Source organism: Mustelus asterias, unplaced genomic scaffold, assembly GCF_964213995.1.
Source record: "Mustelus asterias unplaced genomic scaffold, sMusAst1.hap1.1 HAP1_SCAFFOLD_2150, whole genome shotgun sequence".
Classification (NCBI taxonomy): Eukaryota; Metazoa; Chordata; class Chondrichthyes; order Carcharhiniformes; family Triakidae; genus Mustelus; species Mustelus asterias.
In genome coordinates this window covers 33,480-51,864 of record NW_027592095.1, presented here as the reverse complement: position 1 = coordinate 51,864, position 18,385 = coordinate 33,480, and the positions used below count along the sequence as shown (strand labels likewise).

The following is an 18,385-nucleotide window of genomic DNA, read 5'->3' as shown; positions in this document are numbered from 1 at the left end:
AGGGGAACGGGTGAACGGGTTCATGCGGCTTTAGGCAACTGAGGAAAGTGTGGAACTTAACCCCTTGCTGGCAAGTCTGGGTGGAATTGGAGGAGCGCAGAGATCCCGACGTGGGAGGGAGAGGTGGAGAGTTGTTGGGGGAGTGGGGGGGGGGTGAGGTGGAGGGAGGGTGGGGAGGCTGGAGGTTCTGCGAGGCCACTTTTGAGATTTGAAAACAAGGATGGGAATTTTAGAATGGAAGGGTGACCGGATTGAGAGTCGATCTCCTGGACTAAAGACTTAAACTAAATAAAAATTAACTGAGGGACGGATTAAAAGGGGCAACCCCCTCCCCCCCCAACCCACCCAAAACAAAGAGAAGGGAACCACCCAAAACAAAATGAAACCAAGCATTAGGTTGAATGTGGCTAAAGGGGGGGCCATATTGGGAGTCAAGGGGGGGGGGGGGGCTCCTCGGCAGAATCGGCCTAATCTCCCCAGCGAAGGGTTAATGGGTTGCTGCCGCGGACTAATTGAGGCAGGCATGTGGTTTGTGAGGCCGCACAGGCCATTGGCTGGGAGATAATGAATGGCAGTCGGTGGAGTTTCGAACATAATGTTCTCAGGATTGTTTATTAAGTGTGTGGCAAAAAGCCAAGTTCCCCCCGCCCCGAGGGAGACCTGCTAAACAAACAGGAGGTGGAGCCTCATCACACACACACACACACACGCACAGAGAGAAAGACAAGAGAGAGAGAGAGAACCAACTGCTCTTTAGTTGCGACAAGAGATTGGGTGACTACAGAAGCCAAGCTCGCCTTGTTGCCCCTTTCGATCTCCCGTTAACTTAACCTTGAGGGGGCGGCGGGGGGGGTGGGGGGCGGGGGGAGAAGCCTGCAAGCGTGGGCAATTTGTGACTGGAATTTTCAGTCGGGGGGCCCAATCCGACAGAGAGGGTCTACTCGCTGCTTGAGGGTCTTCTGAGAAAAGTCCAGAAAACCGAAAGGAAGAGGTTTCCGAATTGGAACAGGCTGCACGGAGCCTCCTGAGGAAACAACGGGGGGCTCCAAGCTCCAATTAGGGGCCTAGTGTGTTAGGCTGACAGAACCCTTGCTTTGTCAATACTGGTCGGGGGTCGGGTCAAGGTTCATCGAGTGACCTTCCAACCCTCCAGTGAGTTTCGGCCAGGGTCGGGGGGGGGGGGCGGGGGGGAGGGAGGGAGGGAGGGAGGGAGGGGTGTCGCCTTTTCTTGCCACCGTCCCCACCCGCCCACCCACCTCCGCGGGCCGCCGGAGCCAGCGGGACTGGAGGGGTCATGGCCGCTGAGGTCCGAGCAGCCCCGGTCCGGGTGGCCGAGCAGAGGAAGGAGAAGTCGCGGGACGCGGCCAGGAGCCGGCGGGGCAGAGAGACGGAGGTCCTGTACGAACTGGGCCAGCAGCTGCCCCTGCCCCGCACCGTCATCTCCCACCTGGACAAGGCGTCCATCATGAGGGTCACCATCGGTTACCTGAGGCTGAGGAGGCTCCTGGAGGCAGGTAATCTCAGAAGGGGGGGGAGGGTGGTGGGGCGGGGGGGGGGGGGAGGGGCACTGCGCTCTGTCTGGGTGCTCTGGCGGGGTGGGGGGGATGCTAATGGGGGGGGGGGGGGCGTCACCCTCCTCCCACTCAGAAAGATGGAAACTGGAAGCAGGAGGAGGCCATTCGGCCCTTCAAGCCTGCTCCACCATTCATTTTGATTATGGCTAATCATCAAATTCAATATCCTGATCTCCCCCCTTCCCCCACAATCCCTTGATCCCTTTAGCCCCAAGAGCGATATCTCATTTCTTCTTGAAATCACCCAACGTTTTGGCCTCAACTACTTTCTGTGGGAGTGAATTCCACACATTCACCACCCTCTGGGTGAAGAAATTTCTCCTCGCCTCAGTTCTAAAAGGTTTACCCCTTATCCTCAAACTATGACCCCCTAGTTCTGCACTCCCCCCACCATTGGGAACATTCTTTCTGAATCTACCCTGTCTAACCCTGTTAGAATTTTATAAGTTTCTATGAGACCCCCTCTCACTTTTCCAAACTGCAGTGACTATAAGGTCACAGCTGACACTTAACTTCTCTCACCTCCCCCCCTCACTCCCACCCCTCACCCCCCCGCCCTCCCCCTCAACCCCCACCCTCCACTGCTGCATGACCCTTAATATCCTCACCAGTCAGTGCTGAGGGAGTGCCGCACTGTCAGAGGGTCAGTGCTGAGGGAGTGCCGCACTGTCAGAGGGTCAGTGCTGAGGGAATGCCGCACTGTCAGAGGGTCAGTGCTGAGGGAGTGCCGCACTGTCGGAGGGTCAGTGCTGAGGGAGTGCCGCAATGTCAGAGGGTCAGTGCTGAGGGAGTGCCGCACTGTCGGAGGGTCAGTGCTGAGGGAGTGCCGCACTGTCAGAGGGTCAGTGCTGAGGGAGTGCCGCACTATCAGAGGGTCAGTGCTGAGGGAGTGCCGCACTGTCAGAGAGTCAGTACTGAGGGAGTGCCGCACTGTCAGAGGGTCAGTACTGGGGGAGTGCTGCAATGTCAGAGGGTCAGTACTGAGGGAATGCTGCACTGTCAGAGGGTCAGTACTGGGGGAGTGCCGCATTGTCAGAGGGTCAGTGCTGAGGGAGCGCCACATTGTCAGTAAGGGCCACTAACTGGGGTCTCTCTATCCAGGGTAAGGGGCACTAGCTGGGTCACAGTATCCCCCAGTGTAAGGGACATTAACTGGGTCTTTCTATCCAGGGTAAGAGGCACTAACTGGGTTACTGTATCCCCCAGGGTAAGGGACATTAACTGGGTCACTGTATCCCCCAGGGTAAGAGGCACTAACTGGGTTACTGTATCCCCCAGGGTAAGGGACATTAACTGGGTCACTGTATCCCCCAGGGTAAGAGGCACTAACTGGGTCACTGTATCCCCCAGGGTAAGAGGCACTAACTGGGTCACTGTATCCCCCAGGGTAAGGGACATTAACTGAGTCTCTCTATCCAGGGTAAGAGGCACTAACTGGGTCACTGTATCCCCCAGGGTAAGAGGCACTAACTGGGTTACTGTATCCCCCAGGGTAAGGGACATTAACTGGGTCACTGTATCCCCCAGGGTAAGGGGCACTAACTGGGTCTCTCTCTATCTCCAGGGACTACGCGCCCAGCCTGTGCTGATTCGGACCGGCAGTTCGATGGGTTTTATCTCCGAGCCCTCGATGGCTTTGTCATGGTCCTAACAGAGGAAGGAGACATTGTTTATCTGTCGGAAAACGTCAACAGCTATCTCGGACTGACCCAGGTAATGGCAAGTGGCGACTGAAGGGTTAACAACCCAGCGGAGGTCCAGACCCTCGGCTTCCTGGGATGGCCAGCCTCCCTGGGTCTCTGGATTCCAATGTTGGGATGTAACATTGCGGGATGTCTGGGATATAATACAGAGCGATATTGGGAGTGTATTGGGGGTTTCAGGAGTGTAAATGTCCGGGCTTAGCTAACCTCTGTCTCTGTGGTTGAACAGTTGGATCTGGTTGGACACAGCGTCTTCGAGTTTGTCCACCCCTGTGATGAGGAGGAGCTGAAGGATCTGGTGACGCCCCAACCAGGTAACAATTAGCCCCACCCCCAGCCATTCCTGCCCAATGGGAGGGTGCCAGGGGGGTAGTGGGAGGGGGAGGGTTGGCAGGGAGAGGTGGTGAGGGGGCAGTGGGGAGTGAAGGGGAGTGGGGGGGGTACTGGAGATTGAGGGTACGGGGGAGTGATTTGATTTGATTTCCAGGTGCCCCGTTTCCTCCCACACTCCAAAGATGTGTAGGTTAGGGGGATTGGCCATGCTAAATTGTCCCTTAGTGTCCAAAGATATGTAGGTTAGGGGGATTGGCCATGCTAAATTGTCCCTTAGTGTCCAAAGATATGTAGGTTAGGGGGATTGGCCATGCTAAATTGTCCCTTAGTGTCCAAAGATATGTAGGTTAGGGGGATTGGCCATGCTAAATTGTCCCTTAGTGTCCAAAGATGTGCAGGTTGGGTGGATTGGCCATGTAAATTCCCCCTTAGTGTCAGAGGGACTAGCCATGGTAAATGCATGGGGTTATGGGGATAGGGCCTTGGTGGGATTGTGGTCGGTGCAGACTCGATGGGCCGAATGGCCTCCTGCTGTAGGGATTCTATGGATTTGATTTGATTTATTATTGTCACATGTATTGCGATACAGTGAAAAGTATTGTTTCTTGCGCGCCATACAGACAAAGCATACCGTTCATAGAGAAGGGAAGGAGAGAGTGCAGAATGCAGTGTTACAGTCATAGCTAGGGTGCAGAGAAAGGTCAACTTAATGCGAGGTAGGTCCATTCAAAAGTCTGACGGCAGCAGGGAAGAAGCTGTTCTTGAGTCGGTCGGTACGTGACCTCAGACTTTTGTATCTTTTTCCCGACGGAAGAAGGTGGAAGAGAGAATGTCCGGGGTGCGTGGGGTCCTTGATTATGCTGGCTGCTTTGCCGAGGCAGCGGGAAGTGTAGACGGAGTCAATGGTTGGGAGGCTGGTTTGCGTGATGGATTGGGCTACATTCACGACCCTTTTGTAGTTCCTTGCGGTCTTGGGCAGAGCAGGAGCCCAGACCAAGCTGTGATACAACCAGAAAGAATGCTTTCTACGGTGCATCTGTAAAAGTGGGGGAGTGGGTGGGGGAATGGGGGGGCGGGGAATGGAGAGTGGGGGAGTGGGGAGTGGGGAATGAGGAGTGGGGGAGGGGGGGGGCGGCGGGGGGAGAAGGAATGGAGAGTGGGGGAGTGGGAGGGGGGGCGGGGGGTGCGGAATGGAGAGTGGGGCAGTGGGGAATGAGGAGTGGGGGTGTGGGGGGGGGCGGCGGGGGGGGGGGGGGGGGGGAGTGGGGCAGTGGGGATACTGAGTGATGAGAGTGCCAGGGGGACTGCGGGAAATACATTTCTTGGAAGCGATGGTGAGGTTGTGTCTGATGACCCTGCGACGGGTTCTCCAGCCTTCACCAGACCCTGAGACAGGGAGGGAAGAACTGGAGGCGGTGAAACTCCCATCACCTCCCAACATTCCCTAAACTGGGACTAAGGAGAGACGTCACGGGAGGGAGCTATCAGAGTGGAATAATAACTCAACTAACCAGGCACTGACTGACGCTGACCAACCCACTCACTGACCAGCCGCTCACTGACCAGCCGCTCACTGACCAGCCGCTCGCTGACCAGCCGCTCGCTGACCAACCCACTCACTGACCAGCCGCTCTCAGACCAGCCGCTCGCTGACCAGCCGCTCACTGACCAGCCGCTCTCTGACCAGCCGCTCGCTGACCAGCCGCTCGCTGACCAACCCACTCACTGACCAGCCGCTCGCTGACCAGCCGCTCGCTGACCAACCCACTCACTGACCAGCCGCTCTCTGACCAGCCGTTCACTGACCAACCGCTCACTGACCAGCCGCTCACTGACCAGCCGCTCACTGACCAGCCGCTCACTGACCAGCCGTTCACTGACCAGCCGCTCACTGACCAGCCACTCACTGACCAGCCGCTCACTGACCAGCCACTCACTGACCAGCCACTCACTGACCAGCCGTTCACTGACCAGCCGCTCACTGACCAGCCATTCACTGACCAGCCGCTCACTGACCAGCCGCTCACTGACCAGCCATTCACTGACCAGCCGTTCACTGACCAGCCACTCACTGACCAGCCGCTCACTGACCAGCTGCTCACTGACCAGCTGCTCACTGACCAGCCGCTCACTTACCAGCCGTTCACTTACCAGCCGCTCGCTGACCAGCCGCTCGCTGACCAACCCACTCACTGACCAGCCGTTCACTGACCAGCCGCTCACTGACCAGCCGCTCACTGACCAGCCGCTCACTGACCAACCCACTCACTGACCAACCGCTCACTGACCAGCCGCTCACTGACCAGCTGCTCACTGACCAGCTGCTCGCTGACCAGCCACTCACTGACCAGCCGCTCACTGACCGGCCGCTCACTGACCAGCCGCTCACTGACCAGCCGCTCACTGACCAGTCACTCACTGACCAGCCACTCACTGACCATCCACTCGCTGAACAGCCGCTCACTGACCAGCCGCTCGCTGACCGGCCGCTCACTGACCAACAAGCTCACTGACCAGCCATTCACTGACCAGCCGCTCACTGACCAGCCGCTCACTGACCAGCCATTCACTGACCAGCCGTTCACTGACCAGCCACTCACTGACCAGCCGCTCACTGACCAGCTGCTCACTGACCGGCCGCTCACTGACCAGCCACTCACTGACCAGCCGCTCACTGACCGGCCGCTCACTGACCAGCCGCTCACTGACCAGCCGCTCACTGACCAGTCACTCACTGACCAGCCACTCACTGACCATCCACTCGCTGAACAGCCGCTCACTGACCAGCCGCTCGCTGACCGGCCGCTCACTGACCAACAAGCTCACTGACCAGCCATTCACTGACCAGCCGCTCACTGACCAGCCGCTCACTGACCAGCCATTCACTGACCAGCCGTTCACTGACCAGCCACTCACTGACCAGCCGCTCACTGACCAGCTGCTCACTGACCGGCCGCTCACTGACCAGCCGCTCACTGACCAGCCGCTCACTGACCAGTCACTCACTGACCAGCCACTCACTGACCATCCACTCGCTGAACAGCCGCTCACTGACCAGCCGCTCGCTGACCGGCCGCTCACTGACCAACAAGCTCACTGACCAGCCATTCACTGACCAGCCGCTCACTGACCAGCCACTCACTGACCAGCCATTCACTGACCAGCCGTTCACTGACCAGCCACTCACTGACCAGCCGCTCACTGACCAGCTGCTCACTGACCAGCCGCTCACTGACCAGCCGCTCACTTACCAGCCGCTCGCTTACCAGCCGCTCGCTGACCAGCCGCTCGCTGACCAACCCACTCACTGACCAGCCGCTCACTGACCAGCCGCTCACTGACCAGCCGCTCACTGACCAGCCGCTCACTGACCAACCCACTCACTGACCAACCGCTCACTGACCAGCCGCTCACTGACCAGCTGCTCACTGACCAGCCGCTCGCTGACCAGCCACTCACTGACCAGCCGCTCACTGACCGGCCGCTCACTGACCAGCCGCTCACTGACCAGCCGCTCACTGACCAGTCACTCACTGACCAGCCACTCACTGACCATCCACTCGCTGAACAGCCGCTCACTGACCAGCCGCTCGCTGACCGGCCGCTCACTGACCAACAAGCTCACTGACCAGCCATTCACTGACCAGCCGCTCACTGACCAGCCACTCACTGACCAGCCATTCACTGACCAGCCGTTCACTGACCAGCCACTCACTGACCAGCCGCTCACTGACCAGCCGCTCACTGACCAGCCACTCACTGACCAGCCACTCACTGACCATCCACTCGCTGAACAGCCGCTCACTGACCAGCCGCTCGCTGACCGGCCGCTCACTGACCAACCCGCTCGCTGACCGGCCGCTCACTGACCAACCCGCTCGCTGACCAGCCGCTCACTGACCAGCCGCTCGCTGACCAACCCGCTCACTGACCAGCCGCTCACTGACCAGCCGCTCGCTGACCAACCGCTCGCTGACCAACCTCTCGCTGACCATCCACTCACTGACCAGCCGCTCACTGACCAACCACTCACTGACCAGTCACTCACTGACCAGCTGCTCACTGACCAGCCACTCACTGACCAACCGCTCGCTGACCAACCTCTCGCTGACCATCCACTCACTGATCAGCCACTCACTGACCAGCCGCTCACTGACCAGCTGCTCACTGACCAACCCACTCACTAACCAGCCGCTCACTGACCAGCTGCTCACTGACCAGCCGCTCACTGACCACCGCTCACTGACCAACCGCTCACTGACCAACCGCTCATTGACCAGCCACTCACTGACCAGCCACTCACTGACCAGACGCTCACTGACCAGCCATTCACTGACCAGCCGTTCACTGACCAGCCGCTCGCTGACCAACCACTCACTGCCCAACCGCTCACTGACCAACCGCTCACTGACCAACCGCTCACTGACCAACCGCTCACTGACCAACCGCTCACTGACCAACCGCTCACTGACCATCCACTCACTGACCAGCTGCTCACTGACCATCCACTCACTGACCAGCCGCTCACTGACCAGCCGCTCACTGACCAGCCACTCGCTGACCAACCTCTCGCTGACCATCCACTCACTGACCATCCACTCGCTGAACAGCCGCTCACTGACCAGCCGCTCACTGACCAGACGCTCACTGACCAGCCGCTCGCTGACCAGCCATTCACTGACCAGCCGCTCGCTGACCAACCGCTCACTGCCCAACCGCTCACTGACCAACCGCTCACTGACCAGTCACTCACTGACCAACCGCTCACTGACCATCCACTCACTGACCAGCCGCTCACTGACCATCCACTCACTGACCAGCCGCTCACTGACCAGCCGCTCACTGACCAGCCGCTCGCTGACCAACCTCTCGCTGACCATCCACTCACTGACCATCCACTCGCTGAACAGCCGCTCACTGACCAGCCGCCCACTGACCAGCCGCTCACTGACCAGCCGCTCACTGACCAGCCGCTCGCTGACCAGCCGCTCACTGACCAGCCGCTCGTTGCCCAGCCGCTCACTGACCAGCCGCTCACTGACCAGCCGCTCACTGACCAGCCGCTCGTTGCCCAGCCGCTCACTGACCAGCCGCTCACTGACCAGCCCACTCACTGACCAGCCGTTCACTGACCAGCCGCTCACTGACCAGCCGCTCACTGACCAGCCGCTCACTGACCAGCCACTCACTGATCATCCCACTCACTGACCAGCCGCTCACTGACCAGCCGCTCACTGACCAGCCACTCACTGACCATCCCACTCACTGACCAGCCGCTCACTGACCAGCCGCTCACTGACCAGCCATTCACTGACCAGCCACTCACTGACCAGCCGCTCACTGACCAGCCCACTCACTGACCATCCACTCGCTGAACAGCCGCTCACTGACCAGCCGCTCACTGACCAGCCGCTCACTGACCAGCCGCTCACTTACCAGCCGCTCGCTTACCAACCCACTCACTGACCAGCCGCTCGCTGACCAACCCACTCACTGACCAGCCGCTCACTGACCAGCCGCTCACTGACCAGCCGCTCACTGACCAGCCGCTCACTGACCAACCCACTCACTGACCAACCGCTCACTGACCAGCCGCTCACTGACCAGCTGCTCACTGACCAGCCGCTCGCTGACCAGCCACTCACTGACCAGCCGCTCACTGACCGGCCGCTCACTGACCAGCCGCTCACTGACCAGCCGCTCACTGACCAGTCACTCACTGACCAGCCACTCACTGACCATCCACTCGCTGAACAGCCGCTCACTGACCAGCCGCTCGCTGACCGGCCGCTCACTGACCAACAAGCTCACTGACCAGCCATTCACTGACCAGCCGCTCACTGACCAGCCGCTCACTGACCAGCCATTCACTGACCAGCCGTTCACTGACCAGCCACTCACTGACCAGCCGCTCACTGACCAGCCGCTCACTGACCAGTCACTCACTGACCAGCCACTCACTGACCATCCACTCGCTGAACAGCCGCTCACTGACCAGCCGCTCGCTGACCGGCCGCTCACTGACCAACCCGCTCGCTGACCGGCCGCTCACTGACCAACCCGCTCGCTGACCAGCCGCTCACTGACCAGCCGCTCGCTGACCAACCCGCTCACTGACCAGCCGCTCACTGACCAGCCGCTCGCTGACCAACCGCTCGCTGACCAACCTCTCGCTGACCATCCACTCACTGACCAGCCGCTCACTGACCAACCACTCACTGACCAGTCACTCACTGACCAGCTGCTCACTGACCAGCCACTCACTGACCAACCGCTCGCTGACCAACCTCTCGCTGACCATCCACTCACTGATCAGCCACTCACTGACCAGCCGCTCACTGACCAGCTGCTCACTGACCAACCCACTCACTAACCAGCCGCTCACTGACCAGCTGCTCACTGACCAGCCGCTCACTGACCACCGCTCACTGACCAACCGCTCACTGACCAACCGCTCATTGACCAGCCACTCACTGACCAGCCACTCACTGACCAGACGCTCACTGACCAGCCATTCACTGACCAGCCGTTCACTGACCAGCCGCTCGCTGACCAACCACTCACTGCCCAACCGCTCACTGACCAACCGCTCACTGACCAACCGCTCACTGACCAACCGCTCACTGACCAACCGCTCACTGACCATCCACTCACTGACCAGCTGCTCACTGACCATCCACTCACTGACCAGCCGCTCACTGACCAGCCGCTCACTGACCAGCCACTCGCTGACCAACCTCTCGCTGACCATCCACTCACTGACCATCCACTCGCTGAACAGCCGCTCACTGACCAGCCGCTCACTGACCAGACGCTCACTGACCAGCCGCTCGCTGACCAGCCATTCACTGACCAGCCGCTCGCTGACCAACCGCTCACTGCCCAACCGCTCACTGACCAACCGCTCACTGACCAACCGCTCACTGACCAGTCACTCACTGACCAACCGCTCACTGACCATCCACTCACTGACCAGCCGCTCACTGACCATCCACTCACTGACCAGCCGCTCACTGACCAGCCGCTCACTGACCAGCCGCTCGCTGACCAACCTCTCGCTGACCATCCACTCACTGACCATCCACTCGCTGAACAGCCGCTCACTGACCAGCCGCTCACTGACCAGCCGCTCACTGACCAGCCGCTCACTGACCAGCCGCTCGCTGACCAGCCGCTCACTGACCAGCCGCTCGTTGCCCAGCCGCTCACTGACCAGCCGCTCACTGACCAGCCGCTCACTGACCAGCCGCTCGTTGCCCAGCCGCTCACTGACCAGCCCACTCACTGACCAGCCGTTCACTGACCAGCCGCTCACTGACCAGCCGCTCACTGACCAGCCGCTCACTGACCAGCCACTCACTGATCATCCCACTCACTGACCAGCCGCTCACTGACCAGCCGCTCACTGACCAGCCACTCACTGACCATCCCACTCACTGACCAGCCGCTCACTGACCAGCCGCTCACTGACCAGCCATTCACTGACCAGCCACTCACTGACCAGCCGCTCACTGACCAGCCCACTCACTGACCAGCCGCTCATTGACCAGTCACTCACTGACCAGCCGCTCACTGACCAGCCGCTCACTGACCAGCCATTCACTGACCAGCCACTCACTGACCAGCCGCTCACTGACCAGCCGCTCGCTGACCGGCCGCTCACTGACCAAGTGACGTTTCCAGTTTGGTGATGAAGCTGCACTCTGATTGGGTCTTTCTGACGGTAGGTTTGCCGATGAAACATGATGTTCACGCAGAGAGAGATTTCTTCATGAGGATGAAATCCACTCTGACCAATCGCGGACGCACGGTCGCCATCAAATCAGCAACCTGGAAAGTGAGTAACGTAACGGATAGTAAACCAATCACCATGACAACGCCCTAAGCAGGGCCTCAGGTTCCAGTCTATCTCCCCCACCCAAATCATTGACTTACACACGGAGAGAGGTTCCAGCATGCAGAGGGCACTGACCCTGTGCTGGGGTACAGTTCAAAGGGCATTGACCCAGTGCTGGGGTACAGTTCAAAGGGCATTGACCCAGTGCTGGGGTACAGTTCAAAGGGCATTGACCCAGTGCTGGGGTACAGTTCAAAGGGCACTGACCCTGTGCTGGGGTAGAGTTCAAAGGGCACTGACCCTGTGCTGGGGTAGAGTTCAAAGGGCACTGACCCTGTGCTGGGGTACAGTTCAAAGGGCACTGACCCTGTGCTGGGGTACTGTTCAAAGGGCACTAACTCTGTGGTGGGTACAGTTCAAAGGGCACTAACTCTGTGGAGGGTACAGTTCAAAGGGCACTGATCCTGTGTTGGGGTAGAGTTCAAAGGGCACTGACCCTATGTTGGGGTACAGTTCAAAGGGCACTGACCCTATGCTGGGGTAGAGTTCAAAGGGCACTGACCCTGTGCTGGGGTAACAGTTCAAAGGGCGCTGATGCTGTGCTGGGGTACAGTTCAAAGGGCGCTGACCCTGTGCTGGGGTACAGTTCAAAGGGCACTGACCCTGCGCTGGAGTAAAGTTCAAAGGGCACTGGCCCTGTGCTGGGGTAACAGTTCAAAGGGCGCTGACCCTGTTGGGGTAAAGTTCAAAGGGCGCTGACCCTGTTGGGGTAAAGTTCAAAGGGCGCTGACCCTGTTGGGGTAAAGTTCAAAGGGCGCTGACCCTGTTGGGGTCCAGGTGACTGTTGCGTTAGCAGATGGCGAGTATCTGCTTCAAGTTTGCAGTTCGGTGTTTAGTTCCAGGTGAGAGCCAGGGGAAGAGTTAATTCAGGGTCGTACATTGAGCAGACAGCTTTAACTGAAGTGTTTCACTCGATGCCTCTTGTCAGGTTCTGCACTGCACGGGACGCATGAGGAGGTGTGAGGTGAGCAGCAAGAATGCCGACTGCGAATTCCCAGAATTCCCAATGTCCTTCCTGGTGATGATCTGCGAACCGATTCCGCACCCGGCTAACATTGAGCTGACGTTGGACAGCAAGACATTCCTGAGTCACCACAGTCTGGACATGAAGTTCACTCACTGTGACCAGAAGTAAGGGAATAGATCAGCGGCAGCTTTACACACACCCGGGAAAGGACCAGTGAGTTGTATCCAGCTGTGGGCGCCGTACTCTGGGAAGGATGTGGCGGCGTTGTGAGGAACGATTCACGAGAATGGTTGCAGGACTGAGGGATTTCAGTTACATAGAAACATAGGGGATAGGAGCAGGAGGAGGCCATTCGGCCCTTCGAGCCTGCTCCGCCATTCATCACCATCATGGCTGATCATCCAACTCATAGAAATCATAGAAACCCTACAGTGCAGAAGGAGGCCATTCGGCCCATCGAGTCTGCACCGACCACAATCCCACCCAGGCCCTACCCCCACATATTTACCCGCTAATCCCTCCAACCTACACATCCCAGGACTCTAAGGGGCAATTTTTAACCTGGCCAATCAACCTAACCCGCACATCTTTGGACTGTGGGAGGAAACCGGAGCACCCGGAGGAAACCCACGCAGACACGAAGAGAATGTGCAAACTCCACACAGACAGTGACCCGAGCCGGGAATCGAACCCGGGACCCTGGAGCTGTGAAGCAGCAGTGCTAACCACTGTGCTACCGTGCCGCCCATTGTTGACTCAATAGCCTAATCCTGCTTTCTCCCCATAACCTTTGATCTCATTCGCCCCAAGTGCGATATCCAGCCGCCTCTTGAATACATTCAATGTTTTGGCATCAACTACTTCCTGTGGTAATGAATTCCACAGGCTCACCGGGTGAAGAAATGTCTCCTCACCTCCGTCCTAAATGGTCTACCCCGAATCCTCAGACTGTGAGCCCTGGTTCTGGACTCCCCCACCATCGGGAACATCCTCCCTGCACCTGCCCTGTCTAGTCCTGTTAGAATTTTATAAATCTCGATGAGGTTCCCCCCTCATTCATAGATTAGAATCCCTACAGTGCAGAATCGGCCCATCGAACCTACACAGACAACAATCCCACCCAGGCCCTATCCCTGTATCCCCACGTATTTACCCTGCGAATCCCTCTGACACTAAGGGGCAATTTAGCACGGCCAATCAACCTAACCCGCACATCTTTGGACTGTGGGAGGAAACCCACGCAGACACGGGGAGAATGTGCAAACTCCACACAGACAGTGACCCAAGCCGGGAATCGAACCCGGGTCCCTGGCGCTGTGAGGCAGCAGTGTTAACCACTGTACCACCGCGCCGCCCATTGTCTGAACTCCAGTGAAAACAATCCTAACCTAGTCAATCTCTCCTCATACATCAGTCCCCGGAGTCAGCCTGGTAAACCTTACATGGATAGATCGGAGAAGTTGGGAATAAGACCGTAAGAAATAGGAACAGGAGGAGGCCGTGCGGCCCCTCGAGCTGCTCCCCCATTCAATTGGATCATGGTTGATCCGATATTTCTCACATTCCTGCCCTTTCCCCATAACCATTGATTCCCTGAAGAAGATAATGGTTCCTCTTGAGTAAGAGGAGGTTGAGAGGAGATCCGATTGAAGCTTTCAAAATTGTGAGGGGTCTGGACAGAATCGACAGGGACAAACCATTCCGATTGGAACATCAAAAGTCTGCAGAGGGATGTAGATAGTCTAAGTGAGTGGGGAGAATCTGGCAGATGGAGTACAATGTTGGTAAATGTGAGGTCATCCATTTTGGTAGGAATAACAGCAAAATGGACTATTATTTAAATGGTAAAAAATTGCAGCATGCTGCTGTGCAGAGGGACCTGGGTGTCCTTGTGTATGGATCGCAAAAAGTTGGTTTGCAGGTGCAGCAGGTAATGAAGGCGGCAAATGGAATTTTGTCCTTCATTGCTAGAGGGATGGAGTTTAAAAACAGGGAGGTTATGTTGCAGCTGTATAAGGTGCTGGTGAGGCCACACCTGGAGTACTGTGTACAGTTTTGGTCTCCTTACTTGAGAAAGGATATACTGGCACTGGAGGGGGTGCAGAGGAGATTCACTAGGTTGATTCCGGAGTTGAGAGGGTTGGTTTATGAGGAGAGACTGAGTAGACTGGGGCTATACTCATTGGAATTCAGAAGAATGAGGGGAGATCTTATAGAAACGTATAAGATTATGAAGGGAATAGATAAGATAGAAGCAGGGAGGTTGTTTCCACTGGCGGGTGAAACTAGAACTAGGGGGCATGGCCTCAAAATAAGGGGGAGCAGATTTAGGACTGAGTTGAGGAGGAACTTCTTCACACAAAGGGATGTGAATCTGTGGAATTCCCTGCCCAGTGAAGCAGTTGAGGCTACCTCATTGAATGTTTTTAAGGCAAGGATAGATACATTTTTGAACAGTAAAGGAATTAAGGGTTATGGTGAGCGGGCGGGTAAGTGGAGCTGAGTCCACAAAAAGATCAGCCATGATCTTATTGAATGGCGGAGCAGGCTCGAGGGGCCAGATGGCCGACTCCTGCTCCGAGTTCTTATGTTCTTATTGGTGGAAGGTTGGGAAACCGGAGGACGTTGATTTCAAGTGGTTGACAAACACTGTAGCAACAACGTCGAGTGGTTCGGATCCGGAGAGTGCAACAGAGGGAGGGTTCAATCGAGATTTTCAAAAGGGAAATTGGATCATTATCGGAAGAGGAAAAGAAACCATTCGCAGAGCTATGGTGGGGGAAGGGCCGGGAGGTGGGCTAGCTACAATTATTTCGTTCATGGGATGTGGGCATCGCTGGCTGAGCCAGCATTTATTGCCCATTCCAGAGGGCATTTAACCACATTGCTGTGGCTCTGGAGTCACATGTAGGCCAGACCGGGTAAGGACGGCAGATTTCCTTCCCTAAAGGGACATTAGTGACCCAGATGGGTTCTTCCGACAATCGACAATGGTTTCATGGTCATCAGTAGCACTGCTGCCTCACAGCGTCAGGGACCCGGGTTCAATTTCGGCCTCGGGTCACTGTCTGTGCGGAATTTATACATTCTCCCCGTGTCTCCGGGTGCTCCGGTTTCCTACCAGTCTCCAAAGATGTGCGGGTTAGGTGGATTAGCCACGCTAAATTGCCCCTTATTGTCCAAAGACGTGCAGGTTCGGTGGATTGGCCATGCTAAATTGCCCCTTAGTGTCCAAAGATATGCGGGTTAGGTGAATTGGCCATGCTAAATTGCCCCTTAGTGTCCAAAGATGTGTAGGTTAGGTGGATTGGCCATGCTAAATTGGCCCTTGGTGTCCAAAGATTTGCAGGTTAGGTGGATTGGCCATGCTAAATTGCCCCTTAGTGTCCAAAGATGTGTAGGTTAGGTGGATTGGCCATGCTAAATTGGCCCTTCGTGTCCAAAGATGTGTAGGTTAGGTGGATTGGCCATGCTAAATTGGCCCTTAGTGTCGGGGGTTGGCTAGGATAATTAAATGGGGTAATAGGGATAGGATCTGGGTAGGATTGTGGTCGGTGCAGACTCAATGGGCCGAATGGTCTCCTTCTGCACTGTAGGATTCTATGAGAAAGTAGGTTCTTATTTCCAGATATTTTTGTAGAATTCAATTTCCACCATTTGCCGTGATGGGATTCGAACCCACGTCCCCAGAGCATTACCCTGGGTCTCTGGATTACCAGCCCAGTGACAATACCACTACGCCACCTCCTCCTTTCCTGCAGCCAAGACAACTTGGGCTCGACTGGCCAAAAGGCCTCTGTCTCACAGGGTGGGATTTGAACCCAGAACCTTATGGCAAGATGCCAATCACTGAGACAGAGCTGATGGCGTATTATCAGGGCGTTGGGATTCTCTGAGGCGTTCCAGGTTCTGACTCAGGAGCAGCCCAAGCTGAGATTGGACGTGTGGAATGAAATTTCTCCCATGTTCTTTTCTGTAGACGGTGGTGATCCCATTACCCTGGTAACTTCCGCAATCTTTGGTTTAATCATAACAATAACAGCATGACGTGGAGCTGCGCTATAGGGGTTACATTCTGTCCCACAGCATTACCATCTGAACTATCTGTCACTGGCAGTGTTCCAGCCCTTGAACTGAACAAGGAAAGAACATTAGCTTCCAACTAATTCTCCTTAACAGTCACGGACATTCAGACCCCTAGGAACAGGGCTGAAGCGTGTAGTAAACCAGGATCGTAACATGACACACCGTGCCAACACGCACCACACCAGAACAACACACTAAACACCGTGCCAACACATACCGTACCAGGACAACACACAAAACACCGTGCCAACATGTACCGCACCAGGACAACACACAAAACACCATGCCAACACGCACTACGCCTGAACAACACACAAAACACCATGCCAACACGCACCGCGCCAGGACAACACACAAAACACCATGCCAACACGCACCGTGCCAGGACAACACACCAAACAGCGTGCCAACACGCACAGCGCCAGAACACACAAAACACTGTGCCAACACGCTCTGCGCCAGGACAACACACAAAACACTGTGCCAACACGCGCTGCGCCAGGACAACACACAAAACACTGTGCCAACACGCGCTGCGCCAGGACAACACACAAAACACCGTGCCAACATGCACAGCGCCAGGACAACACACAAAACACTGTGCCAACACGCTCTGCGCCAGGACAACACACAAAACACTGTGCCAACACGCGCTGCGCCAGGACAACACACAAAACACTGTGCCAACACGCTCTGCGCCAGGACAACACACAAAACACTGTGCCAACACGCTCTGCGCCAGGACAACACACAAAACACCATGCCAACATGCTCTGCGTCGGGGTAAATGCTAACATACAGAGGGAAGGGGACGGTAAAAGGGGAAAATGATTGAGAAATGTATCGCCTTCCCTCACTGAGGGCACCCGGCAGTGGACCAGGCTGGGTGAGGCTGGGTGGCGCACTGTGGGTGGTCAGTAATGGATTTGATTTGATTAGATTTGATTAATTATTATCACATGTATTAGTATACAGTGAAAAGTATTGTTTCTTGCGCGCTATACAGACAAAGCATACCGTTCATAGAGAAGGAAGGGAAAAGGTGCAGAATGTAGTGTTACAGTCATAGCTAGGGTGTAGAGGAAGATCAACTTAATGCGAGGTCGGTCCATTCAAAAGTCTGACAGCAGCAGGGAAGAAGCTGTTCTTGAGTCGGTTGGTGCGTGACCTCAGACTTTTGTATCTTTTTCCCGAAGGAAGAAGGTGGAAGAGAGAATGTCCAGGGTGCGTGGGGTCCTTAATTATGCTGGCTGCTTTGCCGAGGCAGCGGGAAGTGTAGACAGAGTCAATGGATGGGAGGCTGGTTTGCGTGATGGACTGGGCTACATTCACGACCTTTTGTAGTTCCTTGTGATCTTGGGCAGAGCAGGAGCCATGCCAAGCTGTGATGGAAGCCACCATCGTGATGTGAGTGTGGATGATGCTGAGTTTCTGTTCACTCTCCCTCTCTCCCTGCAGAATCACTGATCTGATTGGTTACCACCCAAAGGCAATGCTTGGCCACACTTCCTACGAGTTCTACCATTCGCTGGACTCCGATCACATGACCAAGACACACCGTACCTGTAAGTCTGTCCTCTTGTGCAACTGTTCAGAAGGTACTCCACCTCATTGGACAAAGCAGTGACCCGAATATCAACCCAGCCTGCGAGAGCAGCCCCCAGACAGGCCCGCTGTCAATCTAGGCAGCAAATTAGCCCGGTCCCAGGAGCTTTACTCTGTATCTAACCCCGTGCTGTACCTGTCCTGGGAGTGTTTGATGGGGGTCAGTGTAGAGGGAGCTTTACTCTGTATCTAACCCCGTGCTGTACCTGTCCTGGGAGTG

At 56.4% G+C, this 18,385-nt stretch overlaps 1 protein-coding gene across 1 annotated transcript in view; it reads left to right on the top strand.

The window, feature by feature from the left end:
• Positions 1–542: 542 nt before the first annotated feature.
• LOC144489403 (hypoxia-inducible factor 1-alpha-like) overlaps positions 543–18,385 on the top strand; it is a 48,885-nt gene continuing 31,042 nt past the window's right edge. The window contains exons 1-6 of the mRNA XM_078207239.1: positions 543–1,514; positions 3,139–3,287; positions 3,507–3,591; positions 11,338–11,447; positions 12,436–12,638; positions 18,019–18,125. Of these exons, the coding sequence (XP_078063365.1) occupies positions 1,295–1,514; positions 3,139–3,287; positions 3,507–3,591; positions 11,338–11,447; positions 12,436–12,638; positions 18,019–18,125 (874 nt within the window). The 5' untranslated portion in view covers positions 543–1,294. The remainder of the gene's footprint in view (positions 1,515–3,138; positions 3,288–3,506; positions 3,592–11,337; positions 11,448–12,435; positions 12,639–18,018; positions 18,126–18,385) is intronic.